The sequence below is a fragment of the Plectropomus leopardus genome, chromosome 8, assembly GCF_026936395.1.
Source record: "Plectropomus leopardus strain MGB_pleo_1.0 chromosome 8, ASM2693639v1, whole genome shotgun sequence".
In the NCBI taxonomy this organism is placed as follows: Eukaryota; Metazoa; Chordata; class Actinopteri; order Perciformes; family Serranidae; genus Plectropomus; species Plectropomus leopardus.
Genome location: NC_142183.1, coordinates 18,327,704 through 18,347,874, shown reverse-complemented (window position 1 = coordinate 18,347,874; position 20,171 = coordinate 18,327,704). Strand labels below are relative to the sequence as shown.

Here is a 20,171-nt window from a genome sequence, read left to right as displayed (position 1 = left end):
TTATGGCCACAGATTGCTCTGTATGTCTTTCGTGTGTCTTAATGTTAGATACAACATAAATGTAGAGGCGTGGAGGCAGGAGGGTGTTTTACACGATATCATCTCTAATGGAACTGCCCTGAGACAATGTCCTTGAAGAGGTAGTCATGCAGCGCTGTAATATCGCCTGGGCTTCTGGCCAGTAAATGGAAGATCAATCATAAGAAATACAACAGTGAACAGCTTTCCACAAAACTTAGAGCTGGACACTGCATTGGTGTGATGGTAATATTGGTGTGCAGTGCCTTTCTGTTTCTCATTAAAAGGATTATAGTGGTTTAATGGTGTCATGTATGATCAGAAGCAAAACTGTTGTATAAGCTTATGAAGAGGCTTTTTTTTGGAGATGCTTAATGCCAGACTGATTTGCAGCCTGCTGTTGTTTGGATCATTGGAGCTAAGTGAGACAGACGGCATTATCATCTGTTCATTCAAAATTTCTGAGAAATTGAGTTTTTCACTGTGGTCATCAGTTATGTAAGAAAACATCACTAGAGAGCGCTAAATTGGCGTCCTCTGTATGTTTGTGCTCATTTTTCCACACCTCTCTGTCCTTGTGCCATTTGGTCCTCATAGGTATAGAAACATGAGCACGCACACACAACGCTGCACCGACTGACTCCTCGGCTAATGACTGATGATTATCTGCCTCCTACACGTCTCCTCTGTGTTCCAGGAACACTTTCTGGAGGTCATTCAGAACCAGGAGTTCCTGCTGCTCCCCACGGCGGAGATTGTTAAGCTCCTCTCCAGCGATGACATCAATGTCCCCGATGAGGAAACCATCTTCCAGGCTTTGATGATGTGGGTGCGGTACGATGTCCAGCATCGACAACAGGACCTCGGGGTGCTTCTGGCTTTCATCCGCCTGCCTCTTCTTCCTCCACAGGTGAGATATTGGGTAAAGGGGTGGAGGCGGAGGTGGTGGCTGAGGAAGAAAGGCGTCATATATTGTGCTGTCCAGGGTGCAACTTCCTTGATTTATAATCCACGTTTCCCATAATGTTGTCTTAGTATTTATACAGGATTTCAGTAGTTTATATGGTTTATGGTTTATATAAATGTCAGGAAAAGGAAAATAAATAAATAATAATAATGATTTTCCAGAGCATTAAGTGGGATATATCCTTCTGCGTTGATTTGAAATGGCACCTACAGTGTAGACTGAGTAAACACTCACCCTTTGCCGTAGTCCAGAAATGTAAATACATGTGGTGGCAACGTGACCCCATGTTTTTTTCTGTAAGCTGAAAATTATTCCCCTCAGAGGGAGCAAAGCTTTTACTTACTTACATTTCACAGAAGAGTCACAATAAATTGTGAAAACAATAAAGCACCCAAAACATAGAGTTTCAAGTCCTGTGTGTGATTTATCCTGGGATCATATCAGTGGAAGAAAATCTGCTGGACACTGTGCTAATTTATGCGGTGCTAAATGTCATAGGCTTCTGCTAATAATGTTAGTTTTATTTGTGGGGATTTGTGTCCAGTAAAAGACTCTTGTTTTGTCGGAGAAACTTGTGAGATGTCATGGAGCCAAATATTGTAATGTTACCTGTTAAATGTTTATGTTGTTCATGGCTTCATATGGGTAGAGGGAAGCTTGTCTTGCCATCAGGCTAATTTATGTTATGTAAAATGTAGTAGGCTTGTGCTAATAATGTGAGCATGTTGTAATTGTGCGTAAGATGTGTCTGGCAAAAGACAAGTGTTTTGTCTGTGAAACTTGTGAGTTATAATGATGATTTGTATACATGTGTTTGTAATTGTTGCTATAGAGAACCCCAGGAATGAGTCCTAAAATCTGGTAATCTGTTAGCGTTTTAGCGCCTCCGGTTCCCTCGTCCCTTTTTTTTTTTTGTTAGAAGCCTGAAATAAAGTCTGTTGTTAACAGCAGTATGAGACACTTTCACGTTTTGTTATACCACATAAAATTTGTCAGTAGATACCCCATGTGAACTTTGAAGTTTTTATTTGTCTTAAAGGTGGTTGCTAACAAGGGGCTAAATCAAGCCAAACCTCACCAAACACGGCTTCATGTCAGTGACGATGCAACCGTAGTGTAGTTGCTTTAGCCTAGCAATAACTTTTTACCTTTGGCAACTGCATTTAGGATTCAAAAACCCTGCAAGTGGTATTCATTTGTGGAGATTATTTTGATGAATAAGACGTGTATAAATATTTGTTCAGTACAGAGCTTATTTTCTGCAATGATCAAAAATCCAATGGAAAAATCCCATAGGCTTTTTGATGAAGGAACCATAGCTACAGAAAAACATCATCCCTGGGGCGCTCTTTTAAGCCATGTTTTGTTTTGTTTTGTTTTGAATCAGTCAAACTGCACATTACAGAAACTCCATTGTCTCTATTGTTTTGGAGGTATAAATGCAGAGTGAAACAGACACATCGTCTTATAGTATATGCTCTCAGTGGTGCAGGCCACTTGCATAGGCTACGTCTACCAATCAATGAATTGACGACTTGTTTCAGTTTAAGTACCATACATTTATGGCAAAAGAACCACCCAGTTCACCTTCAGTCCTCCAGCTTACCACTGAAAGGCAATGAGCTACAGCATTGTCAATAATCACTTTGTTTATGCTAGTGGTTGAAGAAAAAAATCTCCCCTCTCAGTGATAACTCAAACTAACAGTATGACAGCTGCACATGAGTTTTTATAAGCATTGTCAGCCTGCTTAAGTTTGAATTATTATTGTTTAAAACACTGCAGCTCATGTTTTATGAATGCTGTATTTCTGAGAGGAAGCACAACTGTGTCATGTCTGTCTAATTTGCATAACATCAAACCCAGATAAGCAACTTTTGGCAGATCTGAAGTGTGAAAATATCTCCCTTTATAAATCAAGGCAGCTTTATCTTCACTGACAGATTTCCAGAACTAATTATGCACACGTGTATTTTATTTTTTGTATTTGCATCCATTTATTTTGGGTGAACAGATGCAGGAAAAAAAACAACTTGCAACACTGTTGTCTGCAAACAATGATAAAGAGAATGTTTTTATGAATAAAAATGATGTGGAAAATATGATCTAATACACAATTTATCTCATCCATTGGCTGGGGAGATATTGTTGGCTGTGAGGCAAATAAACAGAATGAATCACTGTATTTGTCAAAACTGAGACTGTATGTTGTATAACTGAAAAGATGAGCAAAGCAGTGCCACTGACATTACTTGCAGGCATAACAAGATCAATAGATATATACAAAACCTTCATTCACAAAAATAAAAAAGGGCGTTAAAATATTCAACAAAACAACACAGGAAAATGTTCTCTTGTAAAAGCAACTGCTTCAAACTTCACTGTGGGCGAAATATTTCAAACAGATGCAAAATAAAACTACTGTGGCTACAAATGTTTTTATGAAAATGTTGATTTCCAATAACAATAATATTTTAATGAAAGACTTGCTGCTACCAAATTTAAAGACTTGTTTATGTATAAGGGTCTTTGTGTTACATGAGTTTATCTCTTATTCAAGAAGCTCTTTAATGGTACATTCACAGTACGCAAGGTAATTTTGAGATTTTAGATTTACAGGCATTTCACAACATTTCTTAAAGGTGATTTGTGAATACACTGAAAAATATGGCACTTTGTCTACATAGTACATTTTTAGGGCATTTTTATCTTTACAATGTGGCCTATTAATGTGATCTCTTGAAATTTAGCTCCTTGCAGATCTAGAAAACAACAAGATGTTCTCTGATGATCTGGAATGCCAAAAGCTGCTGATGGAGGCCATGAAGTATCATCTTCTGCCTGAGAGGCGTCCCATGTTTCAGAGCCCAAGAACCAAACCCAGAAAGTCCACTGTGGGTGCACTTTATGCTGTAGGAGGGATGGATGCTACAAAAGGTATGGCCCACACACAGTATTTAGTATTTAAAGATCCCCTCCACTCAAAAAGTCTTTGTGTTGTCTTTGTCTTTGTTTATGTCACTTGAAATGTGTGACATTGACCATACTGACTTGAATTTGTGCAAAGTTTGTCTCAAGTGAGGTATTTTTACATTTCTCTACTGGAAGGAGCGTTCTCTATGCATTTCACTAAAATTCAAGATTGAAATTTACACCAAGCAAACTAGATTAGGTATGTCAATAATATGAAAGTCATTTGTTGTCTAATACAAGAAACACATATTGACTGGAGAACAGACTTCGACACAACACCATCAAAGAAAAAAGACATCTCCAGTGCAGAGTGAACTTGTCAGTACAGAGAGCAGAGTTTGCCAGAGGGCTCCCACGGACATGAAATTCCTTGAAAAATTATTAAGTACGAAAAGCTGTCTTCCAGGCCTGGAAATCGTTTTGGAATGAAACAGGTGTTTGGGAAAAGTTCTGAATATATATTATTTTGACTTTTATAGAAACATGTCTAACATTATGTGAAATATGTTCCTTGTGTTATTAATTTAAAATCTAATGCTGCATTGCATGATTGTGCAATGATGGAGTAGCATGTGATTCACAGATGAGATCAGCATTGTGTCAGTGCCAAGGCCACGCTCCCTTTTGAGGCAAAGAAACGCTCTGTCACATCAGGAGAGAAAAAGGAAAATACTGAATTAGCTGTTAAAGTTGGTCAACCAAGGTTTTCGTTTTGAGATCTGAGGCACATAAGATACATGAATATTCACTGTCAGTTGGGTACATCAACAGGCTGTTTGGTTTTCTATCCTGCACAAAGACGGCTTTAACATTTTTCAAAGTACCCATATGTGCCTGTATGGTCTGTCACCATAGGCAGGTATTTGTAATTTCTAATGAGCATGTAAAGTTAGCAAGCGCTAGCAGTTTGCTTATCCACAAATGCCTGGGAAATGTGTGTTCAATAATTTATGGCTGTATTGCTATATAAGCCCATCCATTGTAAACTACTTCAATAAAGTCATGGAAATGAGGTTAAATATTATGAAGAAATTTTAAAAATTCATGAGCTGAAAATGTGTGGGAACCCTGGTATTAGCATAATGAAAGTTTTGACAGCAAGCATAGTAGTGTGCAGTTTTTGGATGTAAACTTTGCCAATGTGAACATAGTGTAACAGCGTAGCAGATATTGTATTTTTCATAATTATAAACACTGTATCAGCCGCTGTATCAGAGAAACAAAACATGATAACTAGACTTACCATTCTGCTAGTCGACAATGTTGGTGCAAAATACACTCCTCATCTGAGTCTGGGTCTGGATGAGGCTTAAACATGTACGGATGAATATCCTGATGCTTCCTACTGGCGCTAATGCTAGCTATCTTGATGCATACTGTTCTTGTACCGGTCAGCCTACTACAGGAAGCCGTGGTGAACAAAATTGCGGAGTCGTTTTTACATACTTTAAGCATGTCTGGAGGTGAACTTTAAATTGTAGTACTTGCTGTCTCTGTGGTTTTAGGCTCCACCACCATAGAGAAGTACGACCTGCGGACTAACACTTGGGTCCAGGTTGGTGTCATGAATGGACGCCGGCTGCAGTTTGGTGTTGCGGTGATAGACAACAAGCTGTATGTGGTCGGAGGTAGAGATGGACTCAAAACGTCCAACATGGTGGAGTGCTACAATCCAATCAACAAAGTGTGGTCCACCATGCCCCCCATGTCAACACACAGACATGGACTTGGTGAGTGTGTTCCTCCACATATTTCATTATAAAGAAAGGGAGTCACTGCAAGATAATCGAATGATATGGGCATGAAACATTGCTTTGTTTAGGTCAGATAATCAAAAAAGGGCCAAAGCCATTCCAGAATATATAATCATTTTTTTTAGTCATTAACATTTTTTAAACCTAGAAAGAAATGTGGAAACTCTAGGATGGCTAATATGTCAGTAGGGCTGCATCTAATGCTGACTTTACGCCAAACAACTTTTCACTGTCACATACAAACTTCAAATGTTGCTATAAAAAGTCAGTCTTTCTCATGACTTGATTTTCCATAGCATCAAACATGTTTGATATTATTCTAAGTTATCAGTCTTGGCTTCTGAAAGAATTTGGTGTATCTGATCCACCAACTAGAACTTATTTTAATGAGAAATCTTAATTTTTTAAAGCTGTTTCACAGTCCCTCAGACTCCTCACACTAAAATAACCCCAACTAACCAACAGAAGTGGACAGGGAATTGAGATGAGAAAATCCAAAATGTAAAGTTTGTTCACAAATACAGTTTTTATTAAACACAGTATATAAACTTGTACAGTTTTTACAACAAAAAAAATCCCATCAATTTTGGGTGTATGCTAGATTGATAGTGCCTTCACAATGATAACATGGATCAGGATCAGTAATAATAATAATAATAATAATAATAATAATAATAATAATGATATTGATAATAAGAATAGGAAGAAGAAGCTTTATTTGTATAGCACCTTTCATACATAAAATGCAGCTCAAAGTGCTTTACATGCAAGATTTAAAACCTAACAGTTAATGAGAAACGTGTTATATCAATACATATATAATCTCATACATATGTACATATACATACATACACCCACATATTTACATATACACAAATAAAATAAGATGAAATAAAATAAAATCATTATACAACACATGTATGAAATTATCTCTGGCAGTAGTTTCAGAACAGGTCAGAGGTGGAAAACAAGTAAAAGAAATAAAAAATATAAAAGAGCTATTAAACAAGAAGAGTCAGGTGCAAAATGATGCGCTTTATCTTGTGTTTCTAGAGTTATGTGTTTTTGTGCATCATATATCATATTTTTTAAAGGGATTTTCACATAATATTTTCCACTAGGAGCAGAATTGGAAATAATCTTAAAAGGAATCTTATTATAGTCTTAATTATAACAAAATCCCCAGTCTTTGAAAAATCTCAGTGTGACTAAATAATGTCATTGTTTTTTTAAGTCCAGTCCAGTTTGTGGTAGGCATAACTGTTGTTTAGTTTATAATTATTTTCTCATTTAACCAATGAATAGATTTGTCTATAAAATGTTACAAAACAGTGCAAAATACCCATGACAGTTTCTCAGAGCCCAACATGATTGATTCTAATTGCTTGTCTTATCTCTTCTGCAGTTTAAAACAGAGGGACATTTAGTGTACTATTATGTATGACATAGAAAATCATCAAATCCTCTCATTTGAGAAACTGCAACCAGTGGATGTTTGGTATTTTTGCTTGATAAATGACTGAATCAATTTAATAATTACTAATTATTTAATTACAAAAACTCATCCAGAACATTGTTATCATCCTCAAAGTCTTTTTGTCCACTGATGGCATTATGTGTATTTTCAGTAAGATTCCTTGTAACTGACTGTTTTCAGAGGACGATGACAGTATAACACAATTCTTTCAGCTATTGCAAGGTTTGAGGTTTTAGCTTGGTCAGGCTACCTGGTGTTATGAAACACCAAAAACTGTAGGATGCAAGTTCAGGAGGGTCACAGCCGGCTTGCTGTTAAAAAACAAAAAAAAAAAAAAAAATCATACATTTCTTTGAGATAGACCTTTGATATTTTCCCATTCCCCTATCAAAGCCTGGCAGGCTGTGCTGGCCCTGCTCTTCCTTACCCTTCCCTGCCCAATAAATCTCATATCAGAAGCGTTTTGATTCACAGTTGAAACAGTTCTGGGTAACAGAACAGGGAGATCTTGTCAAAGCATTCAGCTCGCTCACCCAGTGTGGTCGGAGGTATCAGCCAGCCCAGGAGATCACACTGTACAGATTACCTGTGTTGTCTTTGATGTTTCCCGTGGCAAATATCTCTTGCTGCTTCGCTTGTGGCGTGCATATTTTGAGCCTGAATATATTTGAGCTTAGTGTCTACCAATATCCCTGCCCAACCATTTCCTGCTGTGTGCATTATGGGTATAGGCAAGAAAAAAGTATTTCCTTTTTATTACAAAGCCACTAGTCGGTAAAAAAGGAAGTCTCACTTCGAGAATTGTTTCTATCTGACAGTGTTTATGTCATTTGAGGTTCTCTGAATGTGGGCTTGCCCTCATGTTACCTCCAAATAATTGAACTCTCACCAAAGGAAATAAGGCTGGTAATATAAAAATCCATTGTGTTAAAACATCCTCGGCATTGTTGCTGAGGAAAAACGGCTTTCCTCTGTGACTTGGGAGTGAGGTGTAAGAATGCAGCTCTGTAGTCTTCCTGTTTTCTACATAGATTTGGTCAGCAGTATGACTCACTCTGCCCACTACTAAAATGAGAAATGGACCTCAGCCTCAGGTCTCTCCAAGAATTTTTGAAAGAAAACAAGTGTGTTTGAGAAATATTAAATTCCATTGAGTATTCACAACAATCATGCGCAAATACACATATTCATGTAGAATTAAGCACAGAAATTAATGGTACCATCAAAGGAGTACTTCACCCGCCAGATGTCCATTTGTACATCATTTACTCTCCTCTTTCACTGCCTCCACTGAATGAAGAATTCAAAGATGGAGAAAATTCTTGATGAATTTACGCCGTAGGTGATTGTGTCATGTTTACAAAGTCTCACGCAGCTCGTGTAGTATAATCTGAGTCTTATTTATCCAGTCGTATGCTCAATTATTCCCAAACAGAAAGCCCTTTCTGACCAGACACTGAACTTCAAAGCCAGTCTCCAGTGATAAAAACATACTTTTACCTCACTGACCACGGGAGATGCTGGTCTATCACTGCCTCCATTGTAAGTTTCTTTGTGTTATTGTGTGACTGTGGTGAATCTGAACTAACCCTTTAAAACACCAAAGTCATACAGTAACACAAAGAAACTAACTAATCAAGGCAGTGGTGGACCAGCAGCTCTCATGTATAGCCAAGTTTCACATTTAGTTCAGTTCTCCATCGAAATAAGCCGTTTGTTTGGAAAGTACTGAGCATACACCTGGAAAAATGAGCCTTGTATTATACTGCACAAGTTTGTAAGTGATTTTTTGATGTAGTTATGCTATTTGTAAGCGTGGACCCTTATGAATTCAGTTTATTAAGAATTTTCTTCATTTTTAGATTATTTGTTCACTTTGGAGGCATACGAGAAAAGCAGTTTTCTTTAGGAATTCAACATAACACAGGGTGAGAAATTATAATAATAATAATAATAATAATGATAATAGAGTTAATACAGTTTTACTTGTATAGCACCTTTCATACATGGAATGCAGCTCAAAGTGCTTCACAGGGAGATAAAATCAGATGCATGAAGGCATAAAAAACAGCAATAAAGTATACAGATTATAAGAATCAGAGGGCAAAATAAAACATTTAAAAATAATACAGAAATTTAAATAAAAATAATGTACAAATCGTCATTTAGATGGGCAAAGTACTTTTGAAATGATCTAAAGGGAAAATATTCTCTTTCTTTTTTCCAAAATCACCTTTCTGTATCTCTTGTTTCTATTTATGTAGGTATCGCTGTGCTGGAGGGCCCCATGTATGCTGTGGGAGGTCACGACGGCTGGAGCTACCTCAACACAGTGGAGCGCTGGGACCCGCAGGCCAGACAGTGGAACTACGTGGCCAGTATGTCAACGCCGCGGAGCACCATGGGAGTCACAGCTCTCAATGGAAAGTAAGTTGCTTTATCGAAACCTATAGACCCAGTGACATTTTATTGCTAAAAATGTGTAACCTTACACTTTGAGGCAAAGTTTGTTGTTGTATTTCTGCTGTTTTGAAATATCATGGGGCCTGAGGCCAAGGTTGGGTAAAGCCACAACTGACACGAAGGAGGCAGACAAGAACAGGCAATGCACAATAAAAAAAAAAAAAGGAATGCCAGTGTTAGTCCATGATTTTGAAAGGGCCCTGTCTGTCTTAAAGATACAGTTGGTAACTTTATATGAAAAATATTTTTTCATATTTTTTTTCACTGTATGTATACAGAACTAAATGAGATAGATAATCTGATAAATCACCTTCCTCTGCCCTTTTTATTACTTTGTAGCACTTTGAAGGGCCTTACTGCCCGAGAACATAAACTACAGTGGCTGTACGGCGGTACTTCAGTCGACTGTATTGAACACAAAGTCACAAGGTTTCTCATTATACAGCTAAACAGTACACTAAAATATGTGTCTGAAAACTTCTGAGGTGATGATTTGGAAATTCAGTGTCAGAATTTTGATTCACATTTGATCAACGCTACCGAGTTTGATGGTTTGATCGCAAGTAGTGATTGATTGACAGCTGTGTTACAGACTCCTCGGCCCTGTTTTGTGTGTGTGTGTGTGTGTGTGTGTGTGTGTGTGTGTGTGTGTGTGTGTGTGTGTGTCTGAAGCCATATGAAGAAAAGGGATAGGATTTTTTTAAGACTATCAGTTTCATGTCTTCCTTAAGAATATAATGAAAGTTTGAGCAAATATGATACAAACATATTTTCATGGATGTTACCAACTGTAGCATTAAATGTTTTTGCATTTTTAATGTAGAGAAGTCGATTATTACAGTGTTTAAATTGGGGATGCACAAATCCGGTACTGGTACCAGGCTGAAGCTGACTCAAATAGTTGGATCAGGTATTTGTGACAATGGGGCCAATCTAAACAGTTCAATACTCCGTTTTACCTGCTGTTTTGTTTTATATTGGAATTTAAATTCCTATTTGCACTAACTGTTTCAAAGAATTTGATTCCTGTTTATTTAGAAATATGTGAACTAATATGTGAATTAATTGTGATTTAATGTTTGCATGTTTTTCCCATTTTATGCAGTTGTATTTTTTTATTCCTGTTTAATTTTTGACCAGTTTGTTGCTGCATTAACAAACGATTCCACTTGAATTGAAATTTCAGTTAAAAAAAAACCCAAACAATACCAAGTAGCTGGTGCACAATATATTATTTTAATGATAAATATTAATTCAGAAAACATGTATCTATGTATTTATTGGTTACATTGTGTTTTACAAAGTTAGGAAAATAATCTCTAAATCAAACCTGATGTTTCCTTACAAATAAAACAATGAGCTAATCACTTCCACATGTGAAGCATACAGCTTAAAAACTGAACAGTGGGATCAGATGGGTACTCGATATTGGTATCAGGACTCAAAAGAGTCAGATCAGAGCAAAAAAGCAGTAAAGATCACCTTGTTTATAGGCTTAAAGGAAGAACATCATGCCTGCATTTAAAAGCCATCTGTTGTTTTCATGCAAAAACAATGTGACTTTGACAAAAAGCTAAGGCAGAGATTATGCTTCTGTCCACCATAAAGTTGTCTGAAGGCTGATCTGCAAACTGCACTGAAATGAATAAACACAAAAAATTCCAAAATTTGCTTTTGAAAATGGTCAGCAGTAACGTAATACGTAATTTGGAATGGAGCATGCAATAACACAGGCATGGTTATGTAACTCACTGTGCACTGGTCCAGGAAAAGCTGAAGTGCAGCATTAGTGCAGTAATAGTTTGACAACATTATACCTCTTGAATGCAGAATCGACCTTTGTGGTCTGTGTGAGACAAATTCCAACGTGGCTGCGGTAGTCAGCAGCTCACAGCAGAGGCTGTTATGATCAGTGTGGTAATTTATACAGAGTAATCTAGACTCTATAAAAGCAAACCGCTTTGTGTATTTGTATGTATTAAATGCCTAACAACACTACTTGAAAGTAAATTAAGCAAAGAACAGGCCGGCTCTCAGCCTAATTTAAATATGTTTGTGTGCCGAAGGAGGAAAGAGGCTGCTGCTCGGCTACATCCAGCATTCAGTGTTAAAGTCGATGCTGAGTTATTTCTGCTGCATCTAGGTCAAAAATAGACAACATGGAAACTGTTTCCCTAGTCTCTACTTTCTTGCTGTCGGGCCGGTGCGCTACAAGCACTTAAAACGCTGGTGTGATCTTTCTGGGAGAGAACACTCTCAAGGAAAGGGCCTTTGAAAAATGCTATCCACTGCTCACTGCTGTATCTCACAAAATCTGTCACATTATCACTGCTCTGTCATTATTTCTGCAAACATCTGACAAATGATGTGAGCTGCCAGATCCAGTAGTGCTGTACATACACGTCAGATCTTTGAGATTTTGAACCCATTTTGTTTAATTTCTTAGATTGTTTGCAGTGGGTGGCCGAGATGGCAGCTCGTGTCTGAGGTCGATGGAGTGCTTCGATCCACACACCAACAAGTGGAGCATGTGTGCTCCCATGGCCAAGAGGCGAGGAGGAGTGGGTGTGGCAACGTACAACAACTTCCTGTATGCTGTAGGCGGACACGACGCCCCGGCCTCCAACCATTGTTCCAGACTCTCTGATTGTGTTGAAAGGTCGGTAAACGCTTCTTCTCTGGAGTAAACACAAAAATGTTGCATAAGTGGTTTTGGATTGCAGCTGTGGGTAGGGACAACGCTATGAGAACAAAAGGGAGACACTACTCTTGATCCACACCCTGTTTCTGCATTTTGAGACTTTTCTGTAGTGTACTAATATGATACTCACTTGAAGAGATCATAGTTTCCACACATGGTTTTATTTTATAGTATCTGGCACCATCTGGTGGCTGCAATATCCTCCTGTATCTGAATCTGATGTATCTCACGGTGGAGCACCTTCAGCTTTGATTCACTGCTAAGAATATCTTTTCCCATTTTTGACCACAAATTACACTAAATTTTTATGTGCTTTCCATTATTTGTGTATTTAAAGGGAAATAAAATCTGATGCTGCTTCCACCTTAGTATTTATGTCAAATAAATATAACTATTTTTTGTAACTTGGAAGCACAGTTATTTCCACCATATAATGTTTAATTTCAACATCTTAGTACTTTCCCAAACATTCATTATAAATGTAAGCATACATCCCGTCAGCTTCCTCATATTTTCTGAGTTTAGTCAATGTGACTGCACTTCAGTGGTGGTCAAAACAGTGATTTTACTTCTGGAAAACATTGTGGCTCATTTGTAGGGAGCTTTTTCCAGTCAGTTCGCCTCTTATATTAGTATAGAAGTCTCCAAGATTAGATGGAGTATTTTAACTGTTAGATGCAAAATATTTGATGCACTGGAAGTTTGCATGGAGTCTTTTCTATGTACAAAACTACGCACAAGGCAAGGCAGTTATGTTTTTAGAGCACATTTCATACGAGGTAGATTAGAAGTGCTGTAAGAAGTACAGAGAATGCAACATAACACAAAACAATTAATTTGTTTTGACATTAAACACAATCACATTTCAAATTGAAAACTCTACAATTAAGTAAGAGAGAGAGACAGAGATACAACAACAAAAATCAAAAATGAAGTAAACAATTTAAAATAATATAATGATAATAAGACCTTTGGTTTAAAACACAATGAGTTAAAAGCGACCGCGGATAATAAAGTTTTCAGTTTGGATTTAAAAACTGCAATTGGTTCCACTTCTGTGCTGCTGTATAACACAGCACAACATACAGTATAATGTCAAATAATTGTGAGTATATTGGTACTTGCTAGTGCCTGTGGTGGAATGTAACAAAGTCAAGTACTGTACTTAAGTACACTTTTCAGGTACTTGTACTTCATATGAGTATTTCTGTTGTGTAATACTTTATACTTATTCTGCACCATATTTTGGGATCTAATATTGTACTTTTTTGCTTCACTAAAACACCATAAACTAATAAATGATGATTTATTATTATAGATTAAATTGCCCAGCAGAGTAATTACAATGACCCCCCCCCCTAACAAACTGCAACATTTAAAGTGATGAACATATTAATGTTTCACTAATTATAATTCAGTAATTAATATATATGAATCTGAAATTGGCCATTCTGCATAATGAGTATTTTTTTCTTTTCACACTTTCAGTGTATTTTAATGTTGATCCTTTTTTTTTTTTACCAATTTTTAAAAAATATTTTCCACCAAACTTTCAGGAATACATCAACCAGTAACTGCCCTCAGTATCACAACACTTAAATATCAGAGCAATTAAAAGATAGGTTAACTAAAGAGCACACAAACACAACAGCAGGACATCATAATTGCTTGTTAATTGATAATACTTTTATACTTTTTGAATTTTAGTACTGGACTTACTTGTAACAGTATCCCTTTAGTATTGCTTCTTTTACTCAAGTAAAATATCGCAATACTTTTTCCACTAAGTTTTCTGACATTACGGCTGTTTTGCTTATTATCAAACAGTGTTATTGGTACTGTAGTTGCATCTGATGTTAAAATATTCAGAATACAAAATTTCCTAATTGCAGATCAATTTCTGTCACATCATTATTTGACCTTATTAACCTAAAACGAATACAAAAACTGCGCGAGGAGGCTTTAAACAAGTCTTAGCAAGACATGACTTAATTTGTAAACATATATTACTTTAACACCCAGAATTCATTGAAAGAAAATCATATAATATGTCTTCACTTTTCTCCTCTAAGCTGTTTTTTTTGTGCCTCCTCTGTATCGAGCCGAGCTCTCTGTGGACCCAGAGGCTGCCAGCTGCTGTTCAGGAGACAACTTTTTGATATATTCAACATTTTATATAAAGTTAAAACAAGGGCACAAGAACCACTCCACTGAACAGGAGATCTATTGGAAATGGCTTCTATATACACATGCACAAAATAAGCAGGATGAATAATTTTAAAAAAATAATTAAAAAACCCAAACAAACACACAGTGGCACCTACTCCAAGACTGACCTCTAAATTTTGCTAACAGTTTTAGCAAAGCAGTGCAAGCATAAATAACATGATAATGATAATTTAACTGTTGTAAAAGCCAAAATACTCATTTTCTTTTAAAATGAGGACATGTCATAATCCTAGAGTACCAAAGTTGAGCCAAAATATACAGTTAAATAAACAGCAGAGACTTGGAATTTCATGTTTAGTAATTTGAAAATAACCTGTTGGATATTAATCGACCAGTGTCTAAGTACTGGACATGCACAGAGTATATATGCCTCTTTGCATTTTAACCAAGAGTCCATTGTTATCAATTCCCACTTATGTAATTTTGTGATGTCTGATGCCATCTGTGCACTATTTTCAGATGGATAAACCAAGTGCCCATTTTTTTGTACATTGTATTTAGTTCAATTAAATTCTGTTTTCTTTATAAAGCCCAACATCACAAATAACAGTTTGCCTCAGAGGGCTTTGCAACGTTCAGCATCCCTCTGTTCTTGGATCCTCAGAGCAGATGAGGAAAAGCTCCTCCCAAACAAACTGAGGAAAGGAAAAATTAAAAACCTCAGGAAGTGCAACTTAGGGGGGATCCTCTTCCAGGACAGATATGCAATAGAAGTCGTATGTACAAAACAGATCGATACAGTAAGATTACAGTAATCCATATGACAAAATACTAAAAGAGAGAAAGACATGATGTCCAGTCTTAAGGAGATGTCCACTGCCCGATGTATTTTTTAAAAACTTTTATGAAAGAGTTACACAATCTTTCCCCCAACAAGTGATAGATCTTGGTAGCAGTGCCCCTTCATGATGATAATGTTTCTTTATTCCTAACAGATGTAGCGAGTTGTCCCAAAGTAAATTTAGAGTGATTGTATCAAAATCTTTGGGAGCAAGACTCAAGGTTTTTTTTTTTTAAAAGTACAAATCACCCCAAATTTCAAAATTTAGATTTTCCCTTATATCTTTAGTGACCTATTTTAAATCACCTCTTAAAACCCACTTTTATATACTTGCTTTTATGTCATGTCGTCAGTTTTAAAAAATATTTATTTATTTATTATTTCATCTATTTTAGCTCATATTTTATTTTATCTTTTGACTTTTTATTCTTTATTCTGCCCCGATTGTGTTTATTTCTACTATCAGTAATATTATTTCTGTGTTCACCGCTAATATTCTTCAAACAGCATTTACTCTTATTGGTATGGCTTGTTGTTGTTGTTTTTGCTCTGTAATTTTCTGGCCTTAGTTGGTATTATTGTTGGCTCACATTATTGTGTTCTTCTGCAAGTAACCCCTTTTGCACTTTGTAAACTCTGTTTTTAAAGGTGCTATATAAATAAAGTTATCATTATTATTATTTAGCACTATTTATAAATCTAGATTGTTTTGGTGTGGATTCCTGAGTGTTGGAGATATCAGCCTTAGAGATGTCTGCCTTCTCTCCAGTATAACGGATCTATATGTCACTTGGCTTGTGATGCTCCATGAGCAAAAAAAAAAAAAAAGAGAGAAAAAAAAAAGTAATTTAAAAGTCAACAGCAATGTCTCATTCCAGAAATCATGACCCACTTAGGATAATCTACAGACCTTTTTGTGAGCAGTTTCATGCAGGAACTTCTTTTTTGTTTTTACTGAACTATACCTCCTAACTGTATCATTGCACAGATCCATTATGTTTGAGTGAAGGCCGACATCTCTGTCATTGATATCTTCAAATCTCAGCAAACCACAACAATCTAGGTTGTTAAATAGCACTACAGGTTAGAGAGAAAATATGTATTTTTCATTTTGGCATAAACTGTCCCTTTAAGTTTCAATCTGTTTCTCTATATGTGCTAAAAGGAGTTGCCACCGGTTACCATTCAGTCATTAAAATGCAGACATACGGATGTCTCAGTGGAGTCGGGACACTGTTCACCTTGTCAGATTCATGCTGATTTGATAAAATATTTTTCATCCATTATGCAAAAACTATCCAAAACTTACAGGTATGACCCAAAGACGGACACGTGGACCACTGTGTCCTCCCTCAGTGTTCCCCGGGATGCAGTGGGTGTTTGCCTGCTGGGTGACAGGCTTTATGCCGTGGGTGGATACGATGGCCAGTCATATCTGAACACTGTCGAGTCCTACGATGCTCAGAACAATGAGTGGACTGAGGTAATCACATCGACCAGAACATATTCATAACAGTTACACAACAAAGTGCACTTAGAGTTATTTTTTTAGGTATAGATAAAAATAGGGAACTTTTGACATTTTAGATGCTTAAGCTAAAGGTAAAGCTTTTTTTGCCAGAATTTGTTACATGTAACATAAGGCTAGGCAATATATCAATGTTATATCGATATTGTGATATGAGTCGAGATGTCGTCTTAGATTTTTGGATATTTGAAGTGTTGTCTTTTTCTGGTTTTAAAGGCTTCATTACAGTTATGTCATGTCATTTTCAATCTTAGCAGACTCATCTAGCTGTTCTGTTGAATGCCTTTACCCACGCAGTCATCATCATATACACATTGCTGATTATCAGTTTCTATTTATCAATTAATTATTCATCAAAAATCTAAATTTACATCCCAATTTCTCAGTTTTGAGATCAATAAAGTATATCTATCTATCTATCTATCTATCTAATCAAAATCGAGATATTTGCTAGAAATATCCAGGTCCTAATGTAACATCAGGGTTCCAGTTAAAACCCGTCAGGAACATAAATCCGCTGAAGTCCCTGAATCCTATCAATATTTTATAGCTTTCTTTCCTTTTTTGTTGCAATATGTTTTTCCAATCTTGCTTCTGTAACCCTCTTATCGGCATGAAGTAAAATAGGATTCTTTTTGAAGTCCGTCTCAGATGAGAGGCTGCATGTTAACCTCTCTGTCGTCCTGTAGGAGGTCCCTCTCAACATTGGCAGGGCAGGCGCCTGCGTGGTGGTGGTGAAATTGCCTTGAGCGTTTTGTCTCACGACAGCATGGGAAACAAATGAGAGAGCGGCGAAGAAGAAGAGTGGACAAACAAAACAACGGATCAAGGACATATCCTTTGAGAGTCGTGTTTTTTTTCCTCCTTCTTCTTCTTTGACTCGGCTGTCCACATTTTTCAGAGGGGAACACAGACAGAGCCTTGCCCATAAACCATTGTTTCTATCATTAGTGGACATGCCTGCCCACTGGGGAGGACTTATTCAGAAACTGGAATGCACTGCACATTCTCCACATTCTCAAACGATCAAGAATTTTCATAGACTTGGCTAAGCTGTAGCAAGTGCCAAGCCTTTGTTGTACTGCTTTGTTATACTAGTTTTATGAAATGTCCTGTGTTTGTCAGTAAGATTAAATGTAAAAGTTTTGAGAAAAAGACCCTGCAGGTTAGTTTACATCTTTACAGAGACTTTTCTTATCGGTGCCATCACATGATACAGTCTATTTTGGGGTTTATATTTCACTTTATAGCCACTCAAATGAAAGTTGTTATGATACATAAATGATACCAAGTACCTGTGTCTTTTCTCAGTGGGTGGTCTGAACAGTTTTCTTTGCGAAGATGACCACCGTGAACACTGAGGGTGATGAGGCTAGTTTGAAGAACACGAATGAAATCAAACTTATATCGCTGAATAATATATTTGGACATTTCTTTTCTGTTTTTTATTGAGCCTGTAGCTACAGAACACCAAAGTCATTTGCTTGTCTTAGACGTATTGTTACAAATTAAAGGTCCAGTGTGTAAGATTTAGGGAATATATTGGCAGAAATGGAATATAATATACAATAATAAGTATGGTTTTTTTTCATCTTTTTTGAGTGTGTAAACACCTAAAAAAAATAAGAACTGTGATTTTGTTACCTAAGAATGAGCTCTTCAAACCACATAGGGAGCGGGTCCTCACCTACAGAGATCGCCATGTTTCTCCAGTAGCACAGAAGGGACCAACTAAACACTGGCTCCAGGTAGGGCCATTCTTATTTTAGTGTTTTAGCGTCAGCCACTGTAGTTAGCAGCTCCTCCGCAACAGGCAGCATTGGAAAAAACATGTATTATTTCAATATGAAACTGCTTTATTCAGTGTTTTTACCGTTTTAAATCGCCTGTCTTATTTTGTCTTTACTGTTATGCACAGTATATGTTATATACTGTAAATGTTATAATTAAGTACTGGAGCCCAGGAATAATAGTGGCAGCTATGCTGCAGCTTCTGGGGATCCTAAATGAAACTAAACTAAACCTGGTCAGTTTGTTTTTGAGTCAAGGAGAACCTCTGTGGATAATGTGTGGTCTGAATCTTCAGTTATCAGAGAAAAAGAGCTAGCACCAATTAGCAGGGTGCTGGGAGTGGCCTGTGTCCAACATGCCAAACAGCATGGCGAAACACAGGTCAGTAACGTGACAACTCTTTATTTAGTGTTTTTACAGATTTTAACCTGGACCATTTGTTTTGGAGGGGAAGAGACCTCTGCAGATAATGTGTCTCCTGGTAAAAAAAAAAACCTCCTGAACAATGAGCACTGAAGGATTTCTAACCAGGAGAATTTTAAGCTGGTTGCAGTCTGCAACCCTAACCCTGGATGCCTCTAAATCCCCCTAAATCTTGCACACTGGACCTTTAAATAAAAGTTTACAAAATTGTGAATTACAGAAAATATATCATATTGATATTACACATTGCTGTACAGATTATTTTGTGAACTTTCTGAAACTACATTTGTGTTGATAGAATCATGCCTAAACCAGTGCACTCTGGTCACAATAGATATTCTTTTGTCTTTATTTCTGGGCATGCTGGCTGAGCAAATCTTTTATTTGATTTATACAGTACTGTATATTAAGATCACTGTTCTGTACTTTTAAGAAGATGCCTTTTAGGTCATATATGATCTTATTATTTACAACACAAGCATTGGATTAACCCAGAAGAATCAGCAAACTATAGCAAAGTGGCACCACGTGCACCTAAACCAGCTATCTGAGTCTTATGAGCAGCACTCGGAAACCTGATCTCGAAAGCACTTCACTGATGTGACTGTGATTCGAATTTTTAGGTTCGTAGTTGGTTGTTCTGCTCATAAAAGGTCAACATTAGTAACTTTGTCACAATGAGAACAATTTGTAACTGTAATTATGACATGTTTTTGGGGCCAAATGTTAGTTTTTATCATAATTTTGTACAGCATGCAAACCTATAAATAAAACAACTTCAGTCTTCTCTGCACGTTCAAATCCATGTTTCTGGCTGATTGTGGCCCCTCGGCAGGCAGATTTTGATTCCTCTTGTTGTTCTGCTAAAAGTAAACCAAACTGATTCTTTGACTAAACAGACTTGGAAACTACTTTGATGTCGGCATTAACCTCAGCGTTCTTCTCATTGCGGCACCCACTTTTTAAATCAAGCAAGCATGTTTGTTGATTTCACTCGACAGACTGCGGACCAACTGCTGCTGCTTGCTTTTGTGTTTTTTCATTGTTTACCCTCCAAATAGTTTCA

At 36.9% G+C, this 20,171-nt stretch overlaps 1 protein-coding gene across 2 annotated transcripts in view; it reads left to right on the top strand.

Moving 5' to 3' along the window:
- The window catches only part of klhl4 (kelch-like family member 4), a 52,667-nt gene extending 32,769 nt beyond the window's left edge, over positions 1-19,898 (top strand). For both annotated transcript variants that reach the window (XM_042493109.2, XM_042493110.2), the window contains exons 6-12: positions 716-928; positions 3,736-3,922; positions 5,464-5,688; positions 9,454-9,616; positions 12,099-12,311; positions 16,675-16,846; positions 17,581-19,898. In XM_042493109.2, coding sequence (XP_042349043.2) covers positions 716-928; positions 3,736-3,922; positions 5,464-5,688; positions 9,454-9,616; positions 12,099-12,311; positions 16,675-16,846; positions 17,581-17,640 — 1,233 coding nt within the window. In that variant the 3' untranslated portion in view covers positions 17,641-19,898. The remainder of the gene's footprint in view (positions 1-715; positions 929-3,735; positions 3,923-5,463; positions 5,689-9,453; positions 9,617-12,098; positions 12,312-16,674; positions 16,847-17,580) is intronic.
- The last annotated feature ends 273 nt before the right edge of the window (positions 19,899-20,171 follow it).